This window comes from Balaenoptera physalus (genome assembly GCF_965194825.1).
Source record: "Balaenoptera physalus genome assembly, chromosome: 19".
Taxonomy (NCBI): domain Eukaryota; kingdom Metazoa; phylum Chordata; class Mammalia; order Artiodactyla; family Balaenopteridae; genus Balaenoptera; species Balaenoptera physalus.
Window position 1 is genome coordinate 14,039,080 of NC_138900.1, and position 23,117 is coordinate 14,062,196.

Sequence of the window (23,117 nt, forward strand, 5' to 3'; positions counted from 1 at the left end):
TTTAATTCTTCTAGGTCTTTGTTAATCATTTCTTGCATCTTCTCAATCTTTGCCTCCATTCTTATTCCGAGGTCCTGGATCATCTTCACTATCATTATTCTGAATTCTTTCTCTGGAAGGTTGCCTATCTCCACTTCATTTAGTTGTTTTTCTGGGGTTTTTTCTTGTTCCTTCATCTGGTATATAGCCCTCTGCCTTTTCATCTTCTCTATCTTTCTGTAACTGTGGTTTTTGGTCCGCAGGCTGCAGGATTGTAGTTTTTCTTGCTTCTGCTCTCTGCCCTCTGGTGGTTGAGGCTATCTAAGAGGCTTGATGGTAGGCTCTGCTCCTGCTGATGTTTTAAGATGGGATACCAGCGGGAGCATTGGGCCCTGATTGGGTGCATTCTTGTGGATTTCCCAGCCCAACACATGCGCAGAGAAGGCCCTCAGTCTAGGGGAAGGACAAAAGGAGGGAGAAGATGCCAGCTGGAATCCATCTTGGCTGAGAGATGGGCGCCCACCCCAGGATAAAATATGGAGATGATTGGCCAGAAAAACAACCCAGAAAACTCCCCCTATATGAGCGACCTAAGCCACCCCTATTGCTTGCAACTCACTCTGAGTTTGCCTGTGTGCTCTGCCACGCGTACTTTGTTTCTTCAATGTGTACTTTCCTCCATTTTAGACAATCCTCTTTTAAACACCCACCCCCCACTCTCAGGGAGGAAACTGAGCCTCTCCTACTCTGTATCCCCCTGACCAATCCCAAATCCTACCTCTCTATGCTCTTTTATCCGCACCGGTACCCCAGGATGAAAAGGCTAGTCCTGCTGAGGTAACCCATAGTGGGACTTCCTATCACCCAGGATCAGGGAGAATATGCCCTCTTAGAGAAGTGGCAAATGGCGAAGGCACAATCAGAGTACATGTGCCCTTCTTCTGACTTAGTCCAATGTGAACAAAGGCTGGGATGATTTTCTGGAGACCCTAGTAGATTTACTGAAGGATTTCAACCCCTAACCCTGGACTTTGATTTAACTTGGAAGGATGTCCAAATAGTACTATCTACCAGCTGTACCCAAGAGGAGAAACACAGGATTTAGACAGCAGTCCAGGGGCACGCTGATCAGCTCACCAGGGACCAACCTCACATTTATGATGTGGGTGAGGACGCAGTCCCAAATCAGGAGCCCACTTGGGATTATAATTCCCTGGGGGGGAATGAAGGCCAGGAACCACATGGTCCAATGCCTATTAGAAGGAATGAGGGAGACTTCCTTGGCGGTCCAGTGGTTAAGACTCCGTGCTCCCAATGCAGGGGGCGCGGGTTCAATCCCTGGTCAGGGAACTAGATCCCGCATGCCGCAACTAAGACCCAGCGCAGACAAATAAATAAATAAATATTAAAAAAAAAAAAAAAAAAGAAGAAGGAATGAGAAAGTGCATCAGAAAGCCAGTTAACTATGAAAAGGTCAGGGAAGTGACCCAAGAGAAAGAAGAAAACCCAACTCTCTTTCAGGGACGGCTTGTGGAGGCTTTTAGAAAATTTACTAACATAGACCCCTCCACTCCCGAGGGTCAAGCTCTGCTGGGACAACATTTTGTCAGTCTGCCCCAGATATTAGGTGACAACTCCAAAAGTTACAATTAGGCCCACAAACCCCTATGCACCAACGCTTAGAGGTGACCTTTAGGGTATTTAATAATCGAGATCAAATTCAGGAGGAGGAAAGAACTCAATGTGAGAAAAGGCAGGCCAAGGCTCAAGCTAAACAGGTAACAATTGCTGTCAGCCATGCCTGGCAACCTCAGGGCAACCCAAAGGGGACAAGGAGTTTCAACCATCAGTCTCGAGGTAAAACCAACAAGAGGGAATGCTTCAAATATAAGTCAGCTGGCCACTGGGCCTGTAAATGCCAGGAGCGCCCCCAGGCCATGCCCAGTCTGCAAAGAGACCGGTCTCTGGAGATGGGAGTGCCCTCAGTCCTGAAGGGGAAGGGGGGCTCCTGCTCCAGATGGCCATGCTGGACAACTGAGGCGGTCCCGGGGATTCTGGCGGCTCCCCCATGCCCCCTCGTGAGCTGTCTATCTCTGTCGAGGAGCCCCAGGTGGTCCTTGATGTGGCAGGTAAGAAGATCGATTTTTTTAATTGATATGGGAGCCACTTATTCTGTCTTGATTTCTCATGCTGGGCCTCTTTCCTCTAAAAGTTGCACAGTAACTGGTGTTGACAGAAAGCCTTGAACGCATGACTTCCCTGGGCCTCTCGCTTGCCAGTTTGAACAATGTTTGATCTCACATGCCTTTCTAGTTGTTCCTGAGTGTCCTACCCTACTACTGGGGAGAGACCTTCTGGGCTCCCTTGGGGCTATATTAGAGTTAAGGGTGGGCCTAGGGCAGCCCTTTATCTTGACTCTGGCTAAGGCAGATCAATGGGAAGAGCAAGGGCCTACTCTCAGGCTGATCTTCAGCTCTTGCCTTTTTAATCTGCTTGTTAAGTTTGCTTTTTCCAGGTTACGGCAATTCAAGATGATGGTGATGCAGGGATTCCATCCACTCCCTGAAACCAGTCCTGCCGGAATAACAGCAGAAGTTGCCCTGGGGCCCCTAACAAGGCAAGGTAAGAGTTCCGTGGCCCCAATTAGGTAGGGTCTATGAACCCAATGTCAGCCTGAAGAAGCTACAGAAGATGAACCATTGGCCTTCATCCTCCCAATAAGATTTTTTTGGGGTCCACATCTCTCAGGAGGGATCTGAGGTAGGAGATAGACAGGCCCCTGGATGAGCAGCTGCAGCTGGTCTCCTGCTGCTTCGAGGTGGGATACCAGCGGAGGTATTGGGCCCTGATTGGGCGCATTCTTGTGGATTTCCCAGCCCAAAACATGTGCAGAAAAGGCCCTCAGTCTAGGGGAAGGGCAAAAGGAGGGAGAAGATGCCAGCTGGAATCCATCTTGGCTGAGAGATTGGTGCCCACACCAGGACCAAATATGGAGATGATTGGTCAGAAGAAAAACCTGGAAAAGTGCCCCTATAAAAGCAACCTAAGCTGCGCCTATTGTGTGCAACCTCTGTTGCTCTGCCACCTGTACTTTGCTTCTAATAAACACTTTTATCTTTTTCATAATCTTTGTCTCTTTGCTGAATTCTTTCTTCAAAGAAGACAAGAACCAAGGTCCTTCTTCCAGCCGTTCCACCACCAGAATCAGCTCCAGCATCCTTTTGGGGAAATACTATTCTACCGAACCCTGAGCCACAGGTGGGCAGGATTGGGTGTCATAGTCACTGGTGGGCCTTGCCCCAGCCCAGGGCAGGTAGGTGCAGAGCAGCCCCTCCATGGTCAGCTCTGCCTGGGGCGACCAGGCTGAGGTCTGCCTTGTCAGGGAGGGGAGAGTTGGGGGTCCCACTTTGGGTGACTGAGGAGTTACAGGGACAGGGAGAAAAATGGAGAGGGACAGACAGTGAGGCATCCACAAGACAAATACAGAGAGAAAAAGAGACACAGGAAGAGATATAAAGAGAGAGATGGAGGGACTTCCCAGGCGGTCCAGTGGTTAAGACTCCACGCTTCCAGTGCAGAGGGCGTGGGTTCGATCCCTGGTCGGGAACTAAGATCCCACATGCTGCGCAGCACAGCCAAAAAAAAACAAAAAGAGAGAGAGAGAGAGATGGAGACAGCGGGAGATACAGAGAGAGACACAGATACAGATAAACAAAAAATGGAGAAAGACAAAAGGAGACGAGAGAGATGGACAGAGACAGTGAGGTCAAGATAGAGAAGAGAGATAACAATGGCAGGCAGAGAGAGAAACTGTCAGATGGAGAGACAGAGAGAGAGAGATACAGCAGTAAAGATGCCTCCCTCCAGGATAAAGCAGGCTGTAAAAAAGGCAGATCAAAGGCACTAAAAAAAAAAAAAAAAAAAGATGCCTCCCTCCCCATCCCTGCCCTCCTCAACCCCACAGAGGGAGGCCTGCAGGGACAAGCTGGCAGAGATGCACCGCCCACACTGACCTCCTTCTAGGCACTCCCACAGCAGCAGCCGGTCCTCCTTCAGCTCTGCCCACCTTCCCTCCTGCTGCTGGCCAAGCCCATTAAGCTGCTACCCTGGCCACAACTGAAGGCCCCACGCCCTGAGGAGGAAAACACTGAAGAAGCAGCCTTGCTCCCCGGCACCCCAAACCATCAATTAGTATTAACGAGGGAAGGTTCCTCTCTGCCTAAAGACCCCCATCTGGGCTCAGATGGAGGCGAGGCCCCACCCCCATGACTCAGGAGGTTAAAGGGCCTGGAGCCGGCCTGTGAGCCCACAGTGTCCGGATGGCGTGTGGCAGCAGGAGAGACCATCCAGCTGGTGAACGAGGAGGCAGGGCCTGGAACCAAGGGCCCAAAGCCCTTTCGGGGCCAGAACTACAAAGCAATCCGAGCAGCCTGCCTGGATGAGGGGGATCCTGTTCCGAGATCCCTACTTCCCTGCTGGCCCTGATGCCCTTGGCTATGACCAGCTGGGGCCTGACTCGGAGAAGGCCAAAGGGGTGGAATGGAAGAGGCCCCGTGTAATGTGTGGATGGGGCCCTGGACTCCTGGGTCTGAGGAAGGAGGTGTCACTGTGGGACCAGCTCAGAGCAGCTTCCGCAGTCCTGGGTCAAGGGAGCCCCAGGGAAGCCAAACGGCCGCCCACAGGTTTTACAAGCCTCTCATGGGGTTGGAGGTGCTCATTACTCCAGAGCCGCGAGGGCAGGACGGGGCCCAGGCATCTGACCCCCCAGCTGCTCCTTCCCTCCCCTTCCCGTCTGAGGTCTAGATTCCCCCATCTCCCCCAGGAGTTTTGCGCTGAGCCCCGGTTCATCTGTGAGGACATGAGCCGAACAGACATGTGTCAAGGGAGTCTGGATGAGACCACTGAACCCATGCTGAGCCCCCAGATCTGGCAGGTTGCAGTGGGGACCCTGACAGCTCCGCCCTCAGCCTCCCCGTGCCCTGTCCCTGCCCCTCCCTCTCCCTCCCAGGCTCTCCTCTCCTGGTGCCTCGGTCTCCCTCTTTCCACCCTCCCCCAATCTCAGCCTTTCCTGCCAGGTAACTGCTGGTTTCTTGCAGCTGCTGCCTCCATCACTCTGTACCCACGTCTCCTGTCCCAGGTGGTCCCCCCGGGACAGAGCTTCCAAGATGGCTATGCAGGCGTCTTCCACTTCCAGGTAAAGCTCGGTTCCTCTGTTCATGCCTCAGTTTCCCCCAGGGTGACATGGATTTCATAGTTGACACTGTCCCCTTGGGGCTGTAATCCCCGGACTGGTACAGCAGGGTCAGGCGTCAGAGGTTGGGGCCCAGCAGGGTTGGAAGTGGGAAGCCAAGCCCAGGCCCCTCCCCTTCTCCCACCAGCTCTGGCAGTTTGCTGCTGGGTAGACGTCATGGTGGACGACAGGCTGCCTGTGCGTGAGGGGAAGCTGATGTCCGTGCGTTCGGATCAGCGGAACGAGTTCTGGGTCCCACTCCTGGAAAAGGCCTACGCCAAGTAAGGACCCCGACGCCACCAGCGGCAACCCCAAGTCCCAGCCAGCAGGCCCCAAGCCACAGGGGACGCCCGGAGTCCCCGGACTTCTGGGATCCTCCAGACAACCCGCCAAAGATCTCAATCCAAGGTACAGCCCACAGGACCCTCATGTCATACCATCGCCTGAGGACTTCCAAATCATAAACACATCCCTGATTTTTTTTTTTTTCTTGGGGCCGTGCCTTGTGGCATGCGGGATCTTAGTTCCCTGACCAGGGATCGAACCCATGCCCCCTGCATTGGGAGCACAGAGTCTTAACCACTGGACCACCAGGGAAGTCCCCCTCCATTGATATGTCACACGAAATATTCCTAGATACCCACTGAACACTCTTAATTCTGAAGGAGACTGAAATCTCGTATCAGGCCCCGGAGTCACCAAATCTAAGTGATCCCCTTGGGGGACCTGTAATCTCAGACAGTCTCTCCTGATCCCTTGAGAAACCCAAGACACCTCCAAAATATTGGGTGTCATCCCTGGAACCCTTAAATCTTCGCTTTTCCCCATTCTGCAGCTCTGAAATCCCTGACAAACCCCATAGGGATCACCCCCCCCCAAAGCAGACATCTCCCACAGACTCAGAGTGTCAGAAACAGCCCCCAGGATGCCCAGAATTCTGACAGAGCTCTTCTGTGACCCCCAGATCACGCAGTCCTGGTGGCCCCAGGAGCCACCAGCCCAATCTCCCAGGGCTTCCCAAGTGCACCCTCCTTAAGCGTCTGCAAATTTGGGGGATAGCCCTTGGGACCTCACAGCCTGAGACAGAGGCCCCCCACATTCCCATGGTTGCCCAAGATACTCGCCCATGCCTCAGACACCCCACCCCAGACCTGCTCCCACAGGCTCCATGGCTCCTATGAGGTGATGCGAGGCGGCCACATGAATGAGGCTTTCGTGGACTTCACAGGCGGTGTGGGCGAGGTGCTCTACCTGAGGCAGGACACTCTAGGCCTCTTCTCTACCCTGTGCCATGCCCTGGCCAAGGAGTCCCTCGTGGGAGCCACTGCCCTGGTGAGAGAGTCAGACTCCCATGAAGACCCCCGCCGGGACCAGAGTGCAGTCACAGCTAGAGAGGGGTGGTGTCCTGTGTCTTTCTCCCCTCTGCTTTCACTGTTGGCTTATTGTCTCTCACAAATCTAATGCCAGCAAGTCAAAAGGACATTTATTTGCTCTCATGACTAATGAAGCTTCAGGCACAGCTGGATCCAGGTGCTTAGTGGATGTTGTGAATGTGTTTTTCTATTCTTGCTTCTGGGTTAGATTCACTCACAGGCAGGCTTTCCTCTCATGGGCACAAAATTAGGCCCCACAGCTGCAGGTTCCTCCTACTGCCCCCGGGGGATGTGTGTGTGTGAAAAAAAAAAGTGCCTCTTTCTGAGAATTTCAACAAAAGTCTCAGGACTGATTTTTCATGGGCTCAGCTTGGGTCATATGTCCATCTGTGACCCAATCACATATTCATTCACTGAGTCAGTCTAACTCATTCGTTCATTCATTTATTTAATCCTCTACTCAGTTACTGAGTGTCTTTTGCGTTTCTCCACCTCTTTTCCTCTCTGTTCTGTATCTCTCTTTGTCCCCGTGTCTCTATGTCTCTCCTCTTTATTTATTTATTTTTTTAGTAAATTTTTTTTAAAAATAAATTTATTTATTTATTTATTTATATTTTTTATTTTTGGCTGCGTTGGGTCTTCGTTGCTGCACATGGGCTTTCTCTAGTTGCGGCGAGTGGGGGCTACTCTTTGTTGTGGTGTGCGGGCTTCTCATTGTGGTGGTTTCTCTTGTTGAGGAGCACCGGCTCTAGGTGCACGGGCTTCAGTAGTTGTGGCTCGCGGGCTCTAGAGCGCAAGCTCAGTAGTTGTGGCACACGGGCTTAGTTGCTCCGTGGCATGTGGGATCTTCCCGGACCAGGGCTCGAACCCATGTCCCCTGCGTTGGCAGGCGGATTCCTAACCACTGCGCCACCAGGAAAGTCCTATGTCTCTCCTCTTTAAATCTGTTTTGGTCTCTTGTCTCCATCTGCCTCTCTCTCCTTCTCTTGCCTTCACTCGCCAACTCCCAGCCCCTCTCGGAGCCTGGTGCCATTCAGTTAGGTGCTCTGGGTGACTCCTGCTTTGGTGAAAGGAGGTGGGGATGCAGAGGGGAGCCCTGTCCCCCGCTATGCCTCACTGTCCTGTCCTCTTCCCAGAGTGATCGGGGCAAGTACCGTACAGAAGATGGGCTGGTGAAGGGACACGCATATTCAGTCACAGACACACACAAGGTGAGGAACCCCCAGGGTGGGCTGGCAGGGGGTGTCCAAGCACCAAACCCCCACTGACCACGTCTCCCTTAGGTGTCACTGGGCTTCACCAACATGCATCTGCTGTGGCTGCGGAGCCCACGGGGCCGAGTGGAGTGGCCTGGGGCCTGGAGTGACAGGTGGGATGGATCTGGGGTGGGTGGGTGGCTCGGTCGCACCTGCCCACCCCTTACACCTCGGTCTCCCCAGCTGCCCACGCTGGGACATGCTCCCCGCTGAGTGGTGAGATGCCTTGCTGGTGAAAAAGGAGGATGGCGAGTTCTGGTGAGTGGGGCAGGGTCCCTGGTCTGCTTCGGGGAGGGCTGCCAGGCCAGCGGGGTCAGGGAGGGGGCAAGTCCCGTTTGAAGGGACATGGGAGAAGTTCATGGGGGTGGGTCCTAATGGGGAGAAACTGTCCATATCTGTGGTAATTCGGGAGTTGGGTTCTATTTCGGGGAGTCGAATTAGAATTAGCAGTAACATTAGGGAACTTGGAAGCATAGTAATCTTTGGAGGGTTGAAGGGGGATGGGTAATATTTAGGGCAATTGAGGGAGGCTTGGTGGTACTGGGGCATTTCTTGAGATTTGGCAGTATTTAGGGGCTGAAGGATACTTACTGGTAATAGAGAATCTGAGGGTCTTGATATTTGGGGGTTGAAGGCAATTTGACAATATTTGGGGGGAGTTTGTAGATCTTGGCTATTTGTAGGGCATTTCTGAGGACTTGGAGAAATCTGAGGGAGCTGGAGGACTCTAATTTGAGGGTCATTTCTGGAGACATGTATTATTTGGGGGACTGAAGTGTACTTGGCGACATTTAAGGAATTTAGGGGCTTTGTGACCTGGGGGGTCATGAGCTATTTGGGGTGGGGGCCGGGCCAGGGTCTGACTGCCGGCCACCGTCCAGGATGGAGCTGCAGGACTTCCTCTGCCACTTCGCCACCGTCCAGGTCTGCTCGCTGAGCCCTGAGGTGCTGGTCCCCAGCCTGGCTGGAGGCGGCAGGCACATCCACACCTTCCAAGGCCGCTGGGTACGCGGCTTCAACTCTGGCGGGGGCCAGCCTGGTGCCGGTGAGGCCTGGAGGGGCCCCTGAAGGCAAGCAAGGGGGGCCGTGGCACGCTGGGTAACCCTGTTTCTTTGTCCTTTACTAGAAACCTTCTGGACTCACCCCCAGTTCCGGCTGACGCTGCTGGAGCCTGATGAGGAGGAGGAGGAGGAGGAGGAGGGGCCCTGGGAGGGCTGGGGGGCAGCAGGGGTGCGGGGCCCCGCACTGGGGGGGTACGCACCCCCAAATGCACTGTGCTCCTGTCACTCATCCAGCGCAACCGGCAGCGCCTGAGGGCCCAGGGCCTCACGTACCTGACCGTGGGCTTCCACGTGTTCCAGGTGGGACCCCGGGCTGGAAGAGGCAATGGGGGAACACAGAGGCATGGAGGTGCAGGAGGCCAAAGGCAGGATCCGAGTGGGTAGAGGATGGGGGCTGAGGGTCAGAGTCAGGAGACAGCTGAGGCAATTGGAGGTGGGGGTCAAGGAGAGACTGAAGGGCTAGGGAGGGCGCAGAGGGAGAGGCCGGGGGTCAGAAGGGTAGAGGGGTGAGGGGTCAGAAAGGAGACAGAGAAAGGGCTGGAGGAAAGGCTGAGGATCAGGGAGGGGACCGAGGAGCAGAGGGCACAGATGGGAGGGAGGGGTCCAGGAGGGGGTGGGTCAGGGACTAAGGGGCAGGGGCTTTAGAAGGGGTGGGATGGGAGGAAAAGAGAGGGGGGTGTGTGGAGAGACCAGGAGCAGGGGCACTCTGAGGGGCGGCTGCCTCCGCCTGGCCCTGACTCCCCCCTGCTCTTCCTTCTTGCAGATCCCAGAGGAGGTGGGTATCAGATAGGACCCCAGATTCCATCCACCTCTGAGCCAGCCCCAGCGGCTGGGACAACCTGGCGGCCTGGGACGCACTTGGGGTGATGGGCGACCAGTGGGTTTGGACAGGGCGGTGTGGAGGATGCAGTGGGTCGGAGGCTGGGTGGGGTGAACTTGGACGGCGGTGGTCACGCCGCCCTGCCCCCCAGCTGCTGGGCCTGTGGCACTCCCCGCGCAGTCGGTCGCGCGCTCTTGCGGGGCCTGCCGCGCGCCGACCCCTCGCCCTTCTGTGCCCTCCGCGACGTGAGCCGCTGCTGCCGCCTGCGCCCCGGCCACTATCTGGTGGTAGCCAGCGCCGCCCGCGCCAGCGACGAGGCCGACTACACGCTGCGCGTGTTCTCCGAGCGCCGTCACGCCGCAGTGTGAGCCGGGATCCCCTGCCCCGCCCCGGGATCCCCTGCCCCGCGCCTGGGTCAGCCCAGCGCCCCCAGGATCCCGCCTAGACCCCACCCGAGCCTCAGCTGAGACCCCGCGCGGCCCATATCCCCAGCCGCGGGGTGAGCAGTCCCCTCCCCCATCTCCCGTCTGTAATTTGCAGGGAGATGATGATGTGATCAGCGCCGACCTGCGTGCCCTCATGGTGAGGCGCTGCTCTGGGGAGGGGGTGCGAGGGTGTGTGTGTGTGCTGGGGGGCGGGGGTCCTCTTGGCCAGGACTAAACACCCCCTACCCCACAGGTCCCCTACATTCCCCTGGAACTAGAGATGGAGCAGCTGTTTCACGAGCCGACAGGAGAGGTGAAGAGATGGGGCAGGGCTAAGGGGGTCCCTCCCCTCCCCTCCTCTCCCCTCCCCTCGCCATGTACCCCTCCCTCCCTCTCTCCCTCCCTCCCCCTAGACATCTCATTTTGCTTTGGTTTCTCAGTCTGTCTGTGCTTAAATCTCATGAGCTGCTTTTCTCAAAATGCTCACAGCTCTTCCCTGCCTCAGGGCCTTTGCTCAGTCTGTACCCTCCCCCTGGACTGCTGTCTCTCCCTTCACAACCCCTGCCAGGCTAAGGCCTTGTCTTTCCAACGTGCCCTGACCCTCCCCCAGGCTGGTCAGCTGCTTGCCCTCTGTGGGCTCCCGAAGCCCAATGCTTCCCCATTGCAGCCCTGACCACTCTGGGGACAGGTCTCACTCCCTTCCGGGACCAGGAGCTCTGAGAGGGCAGGCCTGGGCCTCTCTCAGTCCCTGCTGTTTCCCAGCACCACCCAGCATGCTGTCTGGGCGGCCCCGGGCTGATTGTTGAATGACTGCCCGAGTGCAGGCTCACAACCGGCTCTCTCCTTACCAGGAGGAAGAACTCAATGCCCCTCAGCTCCAGACCTTATTAAGCATTGCCCTGGAGCCTGGTGAGTTGGGGACCAAGAGTGGACTCCACAGAGCCCCCATGTGTGTTAATCCACGATGCTTCTGGGAGTCAGGCCATGGGAACCCTGGGCTCAGCCTGCTGGCGTCTCCCCTGTAGCCAGACCTGTGGGTTCTGTGATAGGACCCGTGGCCAAGGCCATGGCCACTTATAAGCCCATCTTCCTCTACGCAAGTGTAACTGTCCTGAGCACAGACCCAGACCCCCGTGCCTGGGTTCAAATCCCAGCTCTACTAGTTTCCAGCAGTCACATGGCTTTCTGCACCTCAGTTTCAGAAAGGATTATTGGGGATAACAATAATCCCTAGCGCTTACAATGATGGCCAGTATGCAGGAAGTGCCTTTTTTTTTTTTCCTGTAGCCAGGGCCCATGCACGGACTCCCAGAGAAATCGGGCTCAGGACCTGTGAGCAGCTGCTGCAGCGTTTTGGGGAATATGATGGGGGCATTGCCTGGGTAGGGAAGATGGCCTCCACTTCCCTTCTGGGGACATTGACCTTAACCAGATGCCGCATCCCCAGTATGGGCGAAGCCTCGATCTGTACCACTTCCAGCAGCTCTGGGGCCACCTCCTGGAGTGGCAGGTAAGATGGGGGCTGGGCAGGGCACCTCCTTCTGGAGGGAGAGGCACCTTTACTACATGGGCATAGGTGCTCTGTGGGCTAGCAGGGCCCCAGGGGAGAAGGGGAACTTGACCACACCATGCCAACCTGGAGGCATCTGGCTGGGATATCCCTGCCCCATACACCCCTTTGTTGTCCCTCTAGGGGCACTAAATAGCTCAAGGATCAAGAGCAGACTTGGATCCTGGGTTGGAATCCCAGCTCCCAGCTCAGCCCCTTTCTGGCTGTGTGACCTGAGGGGCCTTTGCTTGTCTACCACTGGGAGGCGATAATTCCCCACCCCCCTCCCGGCTCTGGATCCCTGTGAGGAGGAGATGGTCCCAGGCCTCCCCACACTGCAAGTGGTAAGCCACTGTTCACTGAGCCCTCACTAAGCCCTTTGTGGGTAGAATCTCACCTTGTCCTCACAACAACCCTGTTACTGCTGGTACTGTTATTCCCAATTTACCGATTGGGAAACAGACACCCAAAGTGGTTAAGCTGCTTGCACAGGGCAGCCAGGAAGAAAGGGAGGTGGGTGGGAACTCAGGCTGTCTGGCTCTGAGACCTCCTTTCAGCCTTCTTCAGGGTGCTCAGGGGCCTGGGTGTAGGACTGACCAATACCTCCCTGCCCAGGCCACATTTGACAAGTTCGATGAGGACGCCTCTGGAACCATGAACTCCTATGAACTGAGGCTGGCCCTGAATGCAGCGGGTATGGACAGAGGTCCTGCGGGATCCTGGGGACGGATCTGCTCCCCCTCCTCCCCTGTACTCCTCCCCTGCCATCCACAAAGCCCACACCTTAGTTGCCCACTCTTGGCAGGAACTGGGTGACCCTGAGAGAGCCCCAAAGGGGAGAATCCTCTGCGTGGGGGGAGGAGGGCACTGAGGGAGGGAGTGCGGCCCTCCTGGGAGGGGAAGCGGGGGTCGGGAGCTGGTGTCTGAGAGGCCCCAGCCCCCAGGACCTCATGGTAGAATGTCCTGGACTCCTGGACTTCTTGGGTGGCCCTGGGCGCCTGGAGCCTCCATTTCCCTCTCTGTAAAATGGCTAATACACAGGGTGGCCAGGAGAAGCCTGTGGAATGGAGCCCACAGGGTTTAGTGCTGGGGAATGCAGCGTCCATGACCACGTGCCAGAGTGCCCAAAGGAAGGCTCCCACCGAAAGGCTGAGTTCTTCCAGGAGACGTAGAACAACCCCATTCCATTTGTGTGGGAGCACAAAAATCCTAGCCAATGAACAGAGGCAGAGAGCAACTTCTTCCCTGGGCTATGCAGTTAGAAAAGTGTGTGTGATCTGTCCCCCACCCCACCTTGCGCAGACGGGGTGTGGTCTGGGATCAGACACAGAACTCCCAGACCCCCCACCCCACCCCAGGGCTCATCTGCCACAGCAAAGGGAAGGGTGAGACATGGGTAGATGGGGGGGCTGGGGGTGATGTGACCCAGAGTCTGAGAGGCAGGGGGAGACCCTGAGGGGGGAAGTCTAAGGTCCAGGGAGGTGCAGGAAAAGAAAGGAACTCAAGACAGGGGGGAGATGGAGTCAGAGAGAAGACTGGGAGATGTGAGCCTGAGAAACAAGAGTCCCAGGTAGGCAGAAGCAGAGGCGAGAGAGGGTAGGGGAAGGTGGAAGGTTGTACTGTTCACGCAGTATGCCCGAGTGCCTGGTACAAGCCTGGTGTTAGTCTAGGCAGAGGAGCGCTCTAATGGGCTGACGTGCTGATGGTACAGACACACGACAAGCAGAACGTCTAGGGCAGATGGTGAGAGGTCCTACGGTGGCAAAAGGAAACAGGCCATGGTGCTGGGACCCGCAGCGGGTGAGGTGTGGGTTGAGACATGGCGGTCAGGGAAGGCCTCACTTGGGTGATGTGTGAACAGAGACCGGAAGGAGGGGGGAGTGAGCCTTGGGGACTCTGGGGAAGAGCGGTCCAGATGGGGAAAGTCAGTGTAAAGGCCCTGAGGAGGCTGGTGTGGAGGCAGCGGAGTGAACGAGGGGCCCAGTGATGGAGATGAGGACAGGGGGCCAGTGTGGCTGGAGCCAAGTGGGGAGGGGGAGGTGGTCAGAGAGGAGGTGGGTGGAGGAAGACAGGAGAGCCCCACGAGGCCTTGGGAGGACAGCTCTTTAAAAATTTTTAAATATGTATGAGAGGGAGGAGGGAGAGGCAAATCCAGGGTCAGGGACTTGTGTGTGAGCCTGGAGCTGACAGGCAAGGGAAAGGTGGTGTGTATGGTGGATGGAATACCAGGGAGCGGGCCAGCTGGAAGAAGGTCTGGAGACCCGGGCAGTCCCGGGCTGGGGGGACGGACAGGAGAAAGAACCTGCTCCGATCCAATCCTATCCTCTGCTCCACAAACACCCCCTGAGCCGCGCTCTGCACCAGGCCCTGTGCTGGCTGATGCTGGGGATTCAGTGGTGACCAGAAGCCCTTCCCGGACCTCACCCACCACTCACTTCCCTGCCCAGTGCAGGCGCAGCCAGAGCCACCAAAGACAGTGACAGCCCAGAGGGCTCAGGGCAGGCATGTGGAGGCCTAGAGGGGTCAGGGCAGGGATGTGAGCTGTGGGACCCCAGAGGAGGAGCTTGACGCTCCTTGCTGGGGGCTGAGTATCTGAGAGGACTTCCTGAAGGAGGCGTGTATCAGAGTAGGAACACTCCGGGCTGAGAGAGGACATGGTGTTCTGGGCAGAGGGAACATCAAGTGCAAAGAAGGCAAGGCAAGGCCCAAGGTCAAGTAGAGAAGAGGGAGGAGGGGAGCAGGAGATGAGGTGCAGACTGTGCAGGCCACCAGGTGGCTGGGGACAACGGGGGCCCTGGGGAGGGGTAACCAGGAGGTCATGGTCACTAGGGCCCAGTAACCTAGGTAAGGGGTTTCACAAGGACTGGCTTTTAAAAGCCTCTGTTGAATGATTCCTCATCGGAGGTGATTTCTGAACTCCAGAAATCGCCCCTGATATGGAGCAGCAAGAAATTGACTCCATACGGGGCTGACAAAAATGCTTTGCTGCACAGAAATATTCTCTAGTGTCTATTAGCAGAAATCCGGCAGAGTTTAAAGGAATAATAATAGTTATGATGTGCCAGACACTGTCCTAAGCTCTCTACATATAACATCTTCACACGACCTTATAGGGTCAGGGCTCTCATAGTCCCCACTTGACAGATAAGGAAACTGAAGCCCAGAGAAGTGAAGGGAGTTGCCCGTGGCCTCACGGCTGGGATGAGGCAGAGCTGGGACTAGAGAGGTGGGACCAGGCCCCCCTAGTGTCTGCCTTCCCTGGGGAGTCGGAGGTGGGGGTATGACCCTGAGGTGGGGCTCCCGGGGCAGCCCAGGCTCAGAGGTGGCCTCCCCCAGGCTTCCACCTGAACAACCAGCTGACCCAGGCCCTCACTAGCCGCTACCGGGACAGCCGTCTGCGCGTGGACTTCGGGCACTTCGCGTCCTGCATGGCCCAGCTCATCTCCATCTTCCGTGAGTGCCATCCCTGGCACTGGTGGGACAGAGGGAGCATGTCTCCATGGTAGGGGGACCAGGGAGGTGGGCGCTCACCCTGCCCCTCTCTGACAGGCCACTGCAGCCAGCACCTGGATGGGGGCGAGGGGGTCGTCTGCCTGACCCACAGACAGGTGAGCCTGGGCTGCAGGGAGGGGTGGCACGGGAGTGTCAGGAGTCCCCGGCCTCATGCCTGCTGTTTCCTCTCGCCCACTGGATGGAGGTGGCCACCTCCTAGGACCTCAGCCTGGGAGCCCTGCCTTTCCCTTCTCCCAGCCGGGACCAGGGTTTCCTCTACAGGGAGGGGGCTGATGCCCTGACGTTAAGCAGTGATTCAGAGCGTGGCCTTGGGAGCCAGCCTGCCTGGAGCTGACTTCTGGCCCGACCACTCACCAGCTGGGTGACACCGGGCAAGTCGCTGCACCTCTCTGGTAAACGGGCATGGTAACAGCACCTTTCTCGCGCAGGCTGCACGAGTTAGCCCACGTTACATGCTTAGAACAGTGCCTGGCCTGGAGTGGGTCCCCAGCAGCACTCCTACTTTCACACACTCATGGGAACAGCGATCGGGGCACTCCCACGCCCCACCTCGCTCTGGGAAGAGGTGCTCTATCATCGCTCTCCTAAGAGGTGGAGAACAGATAGAAAAACAGAGGACACTGTAGGAATCCTTCTTAAAAATATTACATGTTTTATTATCCTGTCCCCAGAAGGGTGGTTTATCCAGAAACCGAGAAAAAAATAATCGGAATAAACTCAAAAAAAGGGGGGGGGGGGAAGGTGGTGGAGCGAAACCATCCACTAACAGGCAGCTAGGCCAGCAGCCCACCCTCCACCTCGGGGGTCCCCAGAGACCCACGCCGACGGCAGACATCAGAGAAATCAGTAAGGGGCTGGGGGAGCGGAGCAAATCAGCTATGTCTTCACTATGAGAGCAAGAGGCGGCGAAGATATGCTGCTAGGTGAATATATATTTATATAATAAATCCGTAAGTTAATAAAGTAAATAGTAATTCTCTGAAAGGTTTTTTTTCATAGTTTTTTTTTTTTTTGTGGATTTTTGTGTGTTTTTTTTTGTGTTTTGTGTGTGTGTGTGTGTGTGTGTGTGTTTTTTCTTTTTTTTTTTTTGCGGGTGGAGGGGGGTCCTTAGAAAATCTGAGAGATACGCAGGTCCAGACAAAGCAAGGTGGGGGCTGGCTGGGGGTGAGGGTGGGAGGCTGGTCTGCCCAACCCCACTCCTGGTGCAGAAGAGGGGGGACTGAGCTGAACCCCCTCATATCCTGGCGATGCCAAGTGAGGGGAGGGGACGGGGGAGCAGGGAGCAGGCTGGTCCTCTTTCCTGCCGGGCGGCTGTGGCACCCTCTGTGGGGCCCATTGCAGGCCCGGGCGGTTCCTGGACAAGGCACGTCGGGCTTTGGCCTGGATGTGGGAGGCCTTGAAGGGACCTCAGGGGAGAAGAAATGGACCGGGGAGGGGGGGGTGGTGAGGGGTGGGCCTTTCTAGGGCTTGGAGGGGGCCTGTTTTGCTGTGAGGATCCACTGTCCCCTCCACAGAGTTAAAAAAACAAAACAAAACAACACATCATATATATTTACCAGACCAGAAGCGCTGACCCCGGAAGCCTCCCTCACCCCCGTCCAGGGGGAGGGGAGACCCTCCTGGCGCACTGACAACGAGAGAGGAGAGAGCCTGCCCCAGCCCCTCCCTGCCCACCCCGCTCCCGCCCAGGAAGGACTGACAGAGAGTGCTTTGCATAGATACAGAGTCAGAGGAGCGGGGCCAGGGGGTGCCCTTGCAGCGGGGAGGGGGGCAGAAGAGCTCCCCCAGCCCCTCCTGGAGGCTGTGAGGAGGGGTGTTTGGTCAGGGTTTCTCCGGTGGGGGCCTCACAGGTCGCTCTCGCCGTACAGGGCTGTGGAGAAGGACTTGTAGTCGAGGGCCCCGGGCACGGCATCAGGGCCCTGGTACGGGGCCATGCGGGCGATGCAGTACTCGGCCTGGTCGGGGGGCAGCTCTCTCCGCAGCTCCTCGGCTGTGATGAAGTTCTGGGGGCGGCAGGGCAGGAATCTGGGTCACCCCCGACACGGGCGCTGGCCCACCCCGGCCCCTCACGCCCAGCCCTGGCCGCAAGGGCCCCTCCGCGCCGGCCGCTGGGTGCCTCCCAGGTGTCTTGCTCACCTTGTCCCCGGCCAGGACCTTGAAGGAGGCGATGACCTGGTCGGCCGTGTCCGTGTCGGTGGTCTCCCTCGACATGAAGTCGATGAAGGCTTGGAAGGTCACGAGGCCGCTGTGGTTGGGGTCAACCACGCTCATGATGCGGTTGAACTCGGCATCGCCCTGTGAGGGGGGTGGGTGGGGGACAGGTGGCCTTTCAGCGGGGCAGGGCGGCCGGGCCGGCCCGGTGGCTAGAACCGGGTCAGGAGAGCAGGGCCCGACCCCAGCGCACACGACAGGCGTCATCAGCCTGCCTCCAAGGGTCTTGGCTCCCCGGCCGGCTGCCCCACCTGCCCCAGACCTGGGCCGTGCACCCGCTGCGCCTCCCCTCCCGCGTTTTTGGGAAGTGGGGAGTTGGGGAGTGGATCTAACAGGTCTACTGCTCCTCAGCCCTGGCTCGAAAGTTAGCTCCGGAGGGCGAGGAAGAAAGAAAGAGAGAAAGAGAAAGAGAAGGGGAGAGAGCTGGAGGCCTGACCTCCTCTCTCCGGAGACTTCCAGGAAAGGAGGTGGGAGGCTCAGGGAGTCATCGGAGGGACCCCAACCAGCAGATGCAGCAGAGGAGGAGGAGGGAGGCCAGGCCGCGCTGCTCTGGTGGAGGAGTGTCCCCGAGGACGCGGACATTCTGGAGGCGGCGAGGAGGGTGAGGAGGAGGGGGAGGGGCGGAGGAGGGGGGGGGAGGGGCGGAGGAGGGGAGGAGGGGAGGAGAGGCGCAGCAGCAAGGGCAGGCAGAGGCGGCGTACCAGGCTGTATCCCGTGGAGATAAGCAGAGCCCTGAAGTCATCGGAGTCCATGCTGCCTGTCTGCTTCTGCTCGAGGACGCAGGGACAGCAGAGGAGACCGGGCCCAGAGCAGGCAAGAGGGGCCGCCCCGTGTGCACAGCGGGGAAACAGGACAGTGGCAGGGAGCAGGGGAGACATAGGCGGCCCCGAGAGACCAGGTAAGGGGGAAGGTGTCCGGAGAGACACAGGGCAGGGAGGAGGCAAGAGAGCCCGTGAAATGGCACACATGATGGCAAGGGGTGGGATGGCCAGAGGGAGGGGAGACAGAGAGAAGGAGAGAGAGAAAGAGAAGAGCAGTTAATGCCACAGTCCGCTGGGCCCAGGGGGCGCGTACCTGCCGGTCATTCTCCACGTCGTAGCCCAGGCTGATGAGGCAGGCCTTGAACTCCTCTGGCCCCAGCGCCCCGCCGTGGTCCTGCCGGCATCCGAAGGCAGGTGTGCACAAGGGGCGGTGTGGAGACCAGGCCGGCACGGAGGCGGGGAGAGGGGCACGGGTCACATGCAGACGGCGGGGGAAGGGGACACACGGGGGAGGGAAACACAGAGTTAGAGGTGACGTGGACAAGGTGATGGCCAGGGCGGGGCAGGTGGAGGGGCGTGGGTGGCCTGGAGGGCAGTCAGAGGCCTCCTCCCAGCTCCTCTGGGCCAGAGCAGGGGTGGGAGCTGAGAGGTGGAGGATTGAGGCTTGAGTCCCAGGACTCCTGGGAGGGAAGAGGGGAGCTCTCCTCACCTCCAGAATTTGGGGTGGGAGAAAGGGAATTGCACCCCCTCCTGCTGGGCCCCCGCCTAACGCCCAGAGCACATGCTACCCACAGAAAGCAGGCAGATGACACATCAGGCCCGGCAGGGCCCGGGGCAAACTGGTGCTCAGGGCCCCGCTAAAGGGGATGCCAGACCAAATCTGACTTGTAAGGACACTGTGTGTATGTGTGGATCAGATTCCTGAGTCAGGTCTCAAATCCCTGGTGTGCTGGGACCTGTCTGTTCAGGGTTGCATCGGCAGGTGGGCGAGGATGCACAGCCCCGGGGGCAGGGCTTGGGACTCCCCTTTCTCTTCCCGAGGGAAGCTGCCCACGCTGTGGGTCGAGGTGATGCACCTCTGCACCCCCTTCAGTGGCTGGGGCCCTGCCGCCCCCTGTGAGTGGCCTCTGATTCTCAGCAACTGTGATGTGAACAAACGGACAGATGCAAAGACGGAGGGGGCAAGGTGGGAGGTGACAGTGGGGAGGGAAGACACCAAGGGGCAGAGGGAGCGGCTCACCTTGTCGAAGTGATTGAAGGACGCCCGGAACTCCTGCATCTGCTCTTGGCTGATGCCCTTGGCATCGCGGGTGAGTATCTGGTTCTCGACCTCGTTGATGGTGCGGGCGATGGTGGTGAGCAGCTGCTCCCAGCCCACGCGGATGTGCTGCGGGAGGAATGAGGGCGTGAGTGTGGGCTGGGCCGGCAGGTGGGGATGCTGGGACCACCGCAGCTGTAGCTGAGGGGGGCTCGGAACTGGCTTCTCCTTGTGCGGGGGTGTGTGTGGCCTGGAGTCAGGCTCGCCCTAACTTTCTCCCAAATGCCAACCCAGCCCCACACTCTCCCGTGGGGCTCATGTGCACAGGGACACAGGCACGGTGCCTGCCTATTGCCTCTGCCAACCAGCGGGGTTCACGTCACACCGGTGTTATGTCCCAGTGACGGATGCAGCAGACAACTGGGTCCTGATACCTGTGCCAGGATCCACAGGGAAACTTTGCAGAGACATGCTGGGCAATGTTTAACCAGCTTTCTGGGGAAACAGCCCTTCCCCCCTTTTATTTGGTGGTATCTTCCGATTTGCATGGTCTAATAAGCGCTGTCACCACGGACCATTTCAAGCTACCGACAGGATGGCAACCAGCCCTGATGCTGTAACCTGGCGGCAGCGAGCCAGGGCATGGGATTCCCGTGCATGCTGGCTGGATCTGCGTCCTCAAGTGAGGATGAAAGGGCTGAGGCCACACTGGGGGGCGGGTGCTGCCTGCCCTCCCAGCTCTCCAGGGGGTTGGGATAAGGCAGCCGGGCCCTGCGTGGGCTGCCACAGGGCGTCCCCCAAGCCCGGGGCAGGCGGGGTGGGGGCGGGGCGGGTCGGGGCGGGGGGCGGCGCGCGGGCTCGCCTCCATGGTGTAGTTGGTGTGCTTGTTGTCGAAGATGAGTGCCTCCTGGATGAGCTGGTGCTGCTGCTCCAGCAGGTCCAGGCTCGGCTTGTAGTCCACGATGCTGCGCTCGTACTGCTTCAGGTGGCTCAGCTGGTCCTCCAGAGTCCCGTTCATCTCGATGGAGATGCGCCCGATCTCCTGCACAGAGGGCGGTGCTACTGGGGCGTGGGACTGGCGGGCCCTCGGCCACGACCAGCCACCCACCGGGAGGAGGTCTGTCGCCGGCCGCCCCAATGCCAGGGCACCTCCCGCCCAGGGCCTCTGCCCAGGGGTCCCCTCCGGCCCACCCTCCAGGGTACCAGCAGCCACGATGCAGTTTCCGCACCAACGTTCCACAGGGCTAACCTCACTGCTTCCCCCCCCTTGACTCCCTGTGAGGCCCAAGACTGGGACAGGCCTATTCCGCAGAGGTGGAAACTGAGGCCCAAAGTGGGTAGCGTATCACATTAAGAGGCAGAGCCAGGATCGGAACCCAGGTCTGGCAACTTCAGAACCCGTGCTGCTGGGCACGAGCACCCCACGCCTCGCCTCCCACGGCAACCAAGCCGTGCAGGGGGCACTGAGCCCCGCGGCCGACCTGCCTGGTCCTCTCTCGGGCTGCCGTGAGTTTCAGTGAGGCCACTTTGGTCAGTGGGGTGCCTAGTACACAGTGAGCACTCGGTAAGTGGTGGCCCGAGTCGCAGTTGGCATGGTTACAAGCCTTCCCGTGGCTGGGTCACGAGGGCAGAGTGAGGGCGCGGCAAGGGTCTGAGCTCGGACCACCTTGGTCACAGCTACACCACAGTGCTTGTGATGGGGCTGGCATAGGGCGGTGCCCAAAAGTGTCTGTTGAGGGAATGCAATAATGGTCTTCCTCATCCTTTTAGGGATGAGAAAACTGAGCCACAGAGGTTAAACTGTGCCTGACTCCTGATCATAAGTCAAGGGGAGAGTCAAGACTCGAACCCATCTCTACCTGACCCCTTAGCACAGCTTCCCTCTGGATGGTGCTGCCATTTCCATAAATATGTTATCGGTGCTCCTAATCCCATGAGGCCACGAGAGCTGGGTCCCCGATCCACCAGGCCCCCAAGTGCACCGGCCCCGCGGAGCACTGGGCCCTCCCACCAGGGGTGAGCAGCCTCCCGTTCAGTGGCGGCTCTTCCTCAACTCTGCCCGGAGACTCTCCTGCGCCCAGCAGGGCTGGGGCGACTCGCCCTCACCTCCATCTTAGTCTGGATCCAGGGCCCCACGATGTTGGCCTGGCTGGCGAACTGGCGGCGGAGGTGCTCGTTGGACTGCTGTTTGCTCTGCTCCTCCAGGAGGGCGTGGTCCCGCTTGGGCACCAGCTGCTGCACCTGGGGAAGGGGACGCAGGCAGGAGCAGTCAGGGCGGCGGCCCCCTCGCCTGGCTGGTCCTGCCCCGGCCCTGCCGGCGGGTGGGTGCCGCCTACCTTCTCCCACTTGGAGTTGATGATCTGGGGGGTGACGGTGGTGTAGGGGTTGCTGCCTGACAGCTTGATGTGGTTGCTCTCGGCGATCCTCTGGGCCTCCTTGTGGATGGCCAGGATGGCCTCCCGTTCCCTGTCAGCGTCCGGCAGTGTTGACTTGAACTGGTCATGGGCTGAGATCAGGCCCTGGGGGCGGGAAGAGAAAGGGTGAGGGCGCAGCCCGGCCCCGTGGAGGCCCCACGAGCCACGAGCGGGGCGGGAGGGGAAGGGGCGGACCTCGATCTCCTCGATGGTGTGGACAATGAACATGTCCTGGAGGTCCTCCATGGCGCTCTCCATCCAGTTGTTGAAGGGGGCTGCCCGCTTGGCATACTCCAGGTGCAGCTGGTCGATGGTCTCCAGCTGCTTCTCCGTTTTCTGGTGCGTGTTGGGAGGGACGGGGACAGAGGAGGGAGGTCAGTCGGCTAGCAGGAGGCCTGTATGGTGGGGAGGGGCCCGGGGGCACCAGGGGGTCAGGGGAAGACCCCTGCTCTGAGGGCAACGAGGCACAGACCTCGGCGGGTGGCATCACCCCCTCCTCACCTCCAGGGCTTCCCTGCGACTGTGGGTCAGAGAGCCAAGGGCGTCCCACTGGTCGCAGATCTTCTGGCAGCGGGTGTTGACGTTGTGGGAGTCGTAGTAATCCAGCTCGCTGTGGGCCGGGCAGAGGGTGATGAGACCCAGCAGGGGCAGTCAGGGTGTGCTGGACCCACCCGCCCCCAGGTGTCCCAGGCCCTGGTACCAGGGGATATCAACACTGAAGCACATCAGTCATCAATCACCCCTCTGGCCCGGGGCAGGAGGAATTGGGGGGAGAGGATAACAGAGCTTGCTGTCACTGTTAAGCTGACGAAGGGCTCCCAGAGTGTGGCCTTCGACCATGCCTGTAGGCTGGCGAAATCTCAGTTGCCCGACCAGGGGTCGAACACAGACCTCCAGCAGTGGGAGCACAGAGTCCTAACCACTGGACCACCAGGGAAGTCCCCGGGATTGCTTTTTCCATTTAAAGAAAGTCTAGCAGAGCACACTGGTTATAGCATAAGGCTCTGGAGCCAAGTTCCTTAGGTGTGAATTCCAGCTCTCCGATTTTGAACTTGTGTGACCCTGGGCGAATGAACTCCCTCTGGATCCCTCGGTTTTCTCACCTCTGAAATGGGGGTGGGGTTATCATGGAGACCAAGTTACTGAACTCATGTGAACTGCCCAGAGCAGTCCTTTGCACCCAGTAGGTAAAAGTAGCAACAGTTACCCATTAAAGGTTGTATATTTACTTTAATGGGTATTAAGAAAAAAATGTACAACTAGCCTG

The 23,117-nt window shown here is 58.3% G+C and overlaps 2 protein-coding genes across 8 annotated transcripts in view; one reads left to right on the forward strand and one right to left on the reverse strand.

The window, feature by feature from the left end:
- The first annotated feature begins 331 nt into the window (after nt 1-331).
- CAPN12 (calpain 12) lies at nt 332-16,748 on the forward strand. Its single transcript, XM_082437650.1, is given in 26 exon segments — nt 332-4,318; nt 4,320-4,422; nt 4,424-4,534; nt 4,802-4,871; nt 5,055-5,173; nt 5,358-5,370; nt 5,373-5,490; nt 6,373-6,541; nt 7,719-7,793; nt 7,866-7,951; nt 8,022-8,055; nt 8,059-8,096; nt 8,720-8,883; nt 8,965-9,092; nt 9,095-9,199; nt 9,663-9,674; nt 9,871-9,900; nt 9,902-10,081; nt 10,260-10,301; nt 10,398-10,457; nt 10,996-11,053; nt 11,432-11,502; nt 11,592-11,654; nt 12,309-12,387; nt 15,030-15,146; nt 15,243-16,748. Coding segments are annotated over 26 exon segments (2,310 nt in total). The 5' UTR covers nt 332-4,298; the 3' UTR covers nt 15,488-16,748.
- Nucleotides 16,260-23,117, reverse strand: part of ACTN4 (actinin alpha 4) — a 73,002-nt gene continuing 66,144 nt past the window's right edge. For 3 of the 7 annotated variants that reach the window (XM_082437634.1, XM_082437633.1, XM_082437637.1), the window contains 9 exons: nt 22,352-22,460; nt 22,046-22,186; nt 21,773-21,955; nt 21,543-21,677; nt 20,299-20,478; nt 19,419-19,565; nt 18,492-18,572; nt 17,343-17,501; nt 16,260-17,209 (listed from right to left, as the gene is read on the reverse strand). In XM_082437634.1, the coding sequence (XP_082293760.1) occupies nt 17,051-17,209; nt 17,343-17,501; nt 18,492-18,572; nt 19,419-19,565; nt 20,299-20,478; nt 21,543-21,677; nt 21,773-21,955; nt 22,046-22,186; nt 22,352-22,460 (1,294 nt within the window). In that variant the 3' untranslated portion in view covers nt 16,260-17,050. Of the gene's footprint in view, nt 17,210-17,342; nt 17,502-18,118; nt 18,185-18,491; nt 18,573-19,418; nt 19,566-20,298; nt 20,479-21,542; nt 21,678-21,772; nt 21,956-22,045; nt 22,187-22,351; nt 22,461-23,117 lie in introns of all 7 variants that reach the window. The other 4 variants (XM_082437638.1, XM_082437639.1, XM_082437636.1 and 1 more) reach the window with 2 other exon arrangements.